This window comes from Buceros rhinoceros, unplaced genomic scaffold (genome assembly GCF_000710305.1).
Source record: "Buceros rhinoceros silvestris isolate BGI_N320 unplaced genomic scaffold, ASM71030v1 scaffold5076, whole genome shotgun sequence".
NCBI lineage: Eukaryota > Metazoa > Chordata > Aves > Bucerotiformes > Bucerotidae > Buceros > Buceros rhinoceros.
Window position 1 is genome coordinate 88,398 of NW_010419232.1, and position 4,846 is coordinate 93,243.

The following is a 4,846-nucleotide window of genomic DNA, read 5'->3' on the forward strand; positions in this document are numbered from 1 at the left end:
TGACTACTTTTTCCAAGGACTAGAAGTTAAGCCATCCATTTGAGTGGAAGGTCCAGCAGGGGCCACCTTTACGCTTTCCTCTCTCAGGGCTCCTAAACGCTGCCACAGATAAGGAGATAGGAATAACACCATTTTCACAAGAAAGGCTTTTCCAACATCGGTTAAGAAACCCAAACACATCAGAGGGCAGCTGCTGCTGGCTAACCTTTGCCCCTAGCCTGAAGCCTGGAGTGGCCATGAGTCTCACTGCAAGCAACGAGCACTGGAAGAGGGATGAGTCCTTGCTGGGGGCTGCTCCTGGCCCCCAGCCTCCCCCGTGCACCAGTCCTGGGGCCACGGTGGGCGGGGAGGACAGGAGACCCTGTACAAGCCCCCTGTCGTCACCCAAACTGGTGCCACAAGGGAGCTGAGGCAAAGGGAGAGATGGGGTAATTCAGTCACGGAGTTGCCTCACTACTGAACAATACTCGAGTCACAGGCTTGTCTATGAGTGAGATTAAACAAACAACATTTGCTCCCAAATTGGCCAGAGAAGAATTAAACATTTTAAGACCTTTTGGCTGTCCTAAGAGAGAGTAAAATGCCTTGCTCTACATCTGAAGAGTTGAATTGTCTTAATTGCATCCTTGTGCAAAATAAAGCATTACATACAGAAGAAAAATATTTTTAAGTGCATGGAAAATTTCACTGGGTTACTACAGGAATACTACTGTCAAGTTAAATGCGTCCCCGCATTTGTGCAGTGTGAAACCAAGCTTTAATAAATCTGAAGAGTCTAATAGGAACATTTCCATGAATTTAAAAATAACAGCAATGGAAACAATCTCATAAAATAAGTAAACCTCTCCCTTCAATATTTGCAACTCAAGTCTTACAGCATTAATTTAGGGCCTGGGAATGTGAAAGTAACTATAAATGATGAATTAAGTGCTTTGTTCTGCAATACAGGAGGCCAGGTTTTAAATTCCTTGTCTAGCCATGGCTCCTGTAATTTCAGTACCACTGCTGAGATGCAGAATTCATCACACCTAGTGGCCCACAGTAGATACACAGAAGGATACCCGACCTGTAAGGAAGGCTTCTTTGGCATGACACTTCATACCTACCCCAGGCTGATTTTTTGAACCATTAAAAAGACTCTAAATACATTAGATATGGATAACATGACATTGGTCTTTCTTACAAATGAAGAACAGGAAATGTAAAGTTCACCCAAAGAACAAGGCACCAGGGCCCTGTGAGTGTGCCCTGGTTTATTGCCCAGACTGGTTGCCTTCCCAGAGCACTGCATTCAACTGGGGATGGCTCCCTTGGAGGTGACCAGTCTGTGTTAAGACTTGGTCCATCCTGGCTCAGAAGAAGGTAAAGCACTTGCATTTATGTCACAAGAAGCCAGCTTCCTTCTCTAAATAATGTTTTCAGTAGTTTCTCCTGCTCCCCATCTCCAGGTTTTGTTCCTCCAAACTGCTGCCTGAGACACTGCTTTGCCCACTTCCCTAACATGCAGACGATGCTCCTGCCCATGTCACATTGCTTCAGGGTCCTCATCAGACTCGCTACCCTGGGTCATGCTCATATGAATTTGCCAAATGTCCATACACCTGCTCTGGGATGGTTTGGGGTCAAAAAAAAAAAAACAAACCAAAAAACTCTGGCCTTAAAGCACCATGAAACAGAAAAATAAATCCCAAGGCCTAAAATGATTTACATTGCTTATTTGGGATTTGCTGATAGACTTAAACTCTGTAAGCAGTCATAGTAGGATATGATTAGTTAAGATGTGAGTGTGGTATAACATGATCACGATTTACTGAAGATCAGAATTATATACAGAAGATTAAAACCAAAACACCACCAGACTGTTTCGGGAGCTGCAGAAGCTGATCCTGCCAGGATATGTTTTCTGTTTCCATGCTTCTGAAAATCAAGGCAGACAGGATTTCCTTAAAATTGCTTTGTCTTTCCTAATTTCCCAGATGTTTTCCAAAATATGGGTATAGGAAGAATTAAAAAAAAACGCCAAAAGACAGTAAAGTCCATTTTTGCCCCAATAAAGACCTCTGACAAGGCTGTTAAGCTGTTAAATTATATGAGACAGATCTTGTAGGATGGCAGGTTACTAGATGAAATGGTCTACCACATCTTGCTCATAATCAGACTTGGAAACTCTGCATCCAAACTTTGTTCCTCATTTACTGTACAGCAAACTGCTCAAGGAAAATTAAAACATATTCTGCCTCTTATTATCAGGCCTCAGAGGGCAGCTAGTCACTTCCATTGCCTTTGAATACATAGCACATGGACTGATTCCCACTTACCTGGTCAGCAAAAACCTTGGCGTTTTTTTTCCAGCAAGAAGGCAATGTCTTTGACAGGAGGTATGGAGGAGAAAAGCCCAAGCTTTACTCTTCTGGATAAAATCTAAGCATCGCTAGCAGTACAATTACAGCTGGCAAACAACAGCTGGGGACAGGAGTGCTGAAGCTGCCCCCATTAGGTGCAGAACAGCTGGTAGAAAGCAAACGAGCCTGGTGGATGGCACAAGCTAGAAGGAGAGCAGTGAGGAGTTCATCTTTTCTACAAAAGACCTGCAAGCTTCGGTACCCTGTAGGGCATGTGGTGGTTAGAGAAAGGTGCCTAAGGGCACTTCACCTAAGAGTAAACCTTCTGTGAAACAAGTTGCCTGGGTCCAGACCACAGTACAAAGACTCAGCACCACTACACTGTCTCCCAGTTTACCAGTGGAGACAAACACTGACAACTTAGAAGTGGTCTCATTTTTCAGGCCCCTTCTCATTCTGTCTGTTCCTGCCTATCTCCTGGTCACTTTTCTACTGTGAGCTCCCCATCCGTGCTATGCTAAGAGATAGGCGCATGATGCCTGTCTCCTTGCAGAAACCTGCACCTACTAAATAATAATGGTAGAAACCCTCACAAGCACATTAGGTTCCTGTTGCTTCCACTTAGAGCCAGTTTCAAAGGCAGGCTAAGGTGGCAGACATCTATCCTAGCAAGAAACTCAATGTGCGAACACTTTTATAAATATGAAGTAAGCCACCTGCAATAACTGTTGTAAAATGGTTGAATTAGTAGCAGTGATTATTCTTATTTCTTGCTGGGATATCATGGAACTAGCATGGAACAGCAGTAAAAAAGGCCCCTATATAGTCCAGAAAACAGATTAATCCAAGTGTTGCCCCCACAATGAAACCAGAAACCTCACTGAAGTCACTGCAGGGCCTCCTGCTTGCAAGAACTTTGAGTGTCACCTTCTAGCCCCACTGGAACAGTACAAAAGCAAACAGGAAAGAGGGATCCATTTTTTAATGCCTGCTAAAAATTAATCTGGCATTAGAAGAATTACAAGTCACAAGATGCCACAGAAAAATGGAATGTTTAAGCTTAATACAACCACAGTTCCCAACCCCATTTTTTCCAGTTTGAGGCATCAGATCTTCAACGTACATTTCAGTGAATCCTCTTTATTTAATTTAACAAAGTACTTGAAAGCTCCCAATCAATAGCAGGGCTTCACTCAAGCATGTGCTGTATCACAGAAGGATCCACTTCTTCTGCCATCAGACTGGCTTGCAGACTTTGGATTGTTGCTTTTTTCCCCAAACGCTGTCTCCACAGGACAAAGGCAGCTATGATCTGTGACTGCAGGTTGTGAGGGTGATTGACTTTACATCGATAGATGTCAGTATGGGACAAACCCAGGCACAGAGCTATATGCTCCCATTCGGGTCCCAGTCTCCTTGCAAGCTTGTTCAGCTGCTGATCTGTTGGTGAAGTCTTCAAAATACACGGTGCAATTTCAGTTACCTCTGTATAAAAATAAAAAGAAAATGTGTACACATCTTACTAGGCAATGCTGCAAATATTAATGTAAGACCTTGAAAAAGAAGGGATTAAGCAAAGCTGAGGTTGAAATAATTAATTACTTAATTAATTAAACAGAATACCTATTCAACTAGAAATATTAATTACATAATCAACCAGAAGATTGATTAGAGGAAAACTAATGCTCAGTGGACCATACTAGGAAGCCTTGAGGTTTTGGATGTCAAAAATCCAGTTATCAGAATTCTACTCCAAAGCTAAGACTTCCAAGAGTAATTATAGATTTCGGGGTAGTGAACAAGAAAGGTTTTCAGGGAACATGTTTCCAGCAGCCATCACCCTCTGAAAATCAATCTGCTTGCACCAGTATGATAGAACGACAAACATGGGACCAACGATACCTTATTACTCCTATTCTGTGACTCTGTTTACGCACTTCAGAAGTAACTTTGATTCCTTAGTAACTAGCTAATACTTTATTCTTTTTTGCTGAGGGCTGTTCACAGGAAATTCTTCCATCCCCTAAGATGCTACCTACTCTTTGTGCCCTGTCAAATACGGCAAACTCTCCTTGAGGAGGCCGGCTTTGGCGGCTTTTCTTCTATTTGAATGAACCCATAAGCATAGTTCAGGTGAATCCAAATGAACAACACTGTTACCCAATAAAAATTATGTTTCCTTATCCCTCATCCTAGTTGTAGTAACCCTCCTGAAAACAAGCATGTAGGTGCTACAGCTCCGTTCATCTGGCCTCCTTGAAGCCTCCTTTCAAGAGAGTGCAAGAAGTCCCATGTTCTCTCAGAGATTTCTGCCCTGTGTCTCTTAGTATTGCCAAAGTACCCAACGCACCCCAGAACACACTCTTCATCTGTGAAGACGTTTAGCATTTAATTGGTTCCTGAGTCACAGAGGACAGGACCAATACAACCACCAAAACAGCTTTCACAGGAAACATGAAGGTAGCTGTCATTATCAGCAGTAAAAATCTCTTAGGGACTGAATC

At 42.8% G+C, this 4,846-nt stretch overlaps 1 protein-coding gene across 1 annotated transcript; it reads right to left on the minus strand.

Annotated features, from left to right (window-relative positions):
- Positions 1 to 3,309: 3,309 nt before the first annotated feature.
- On the minus strand, positions 3,310 to 3,827 carry LOC104495801 (death domain-containing protein CRADD-like; the record flags this gene model as incomplete). Its single annotated transcript, XM_010138816.1, has 1 exon — positions 3,310 to 3,827. A coding segment is annotated over one exon (296 nt), but the record flags the coding sequence as incomplete, so codon positions are not given.
- Positions 3,828 to 4,846: the final 1,019 nt, after the last annotated feature.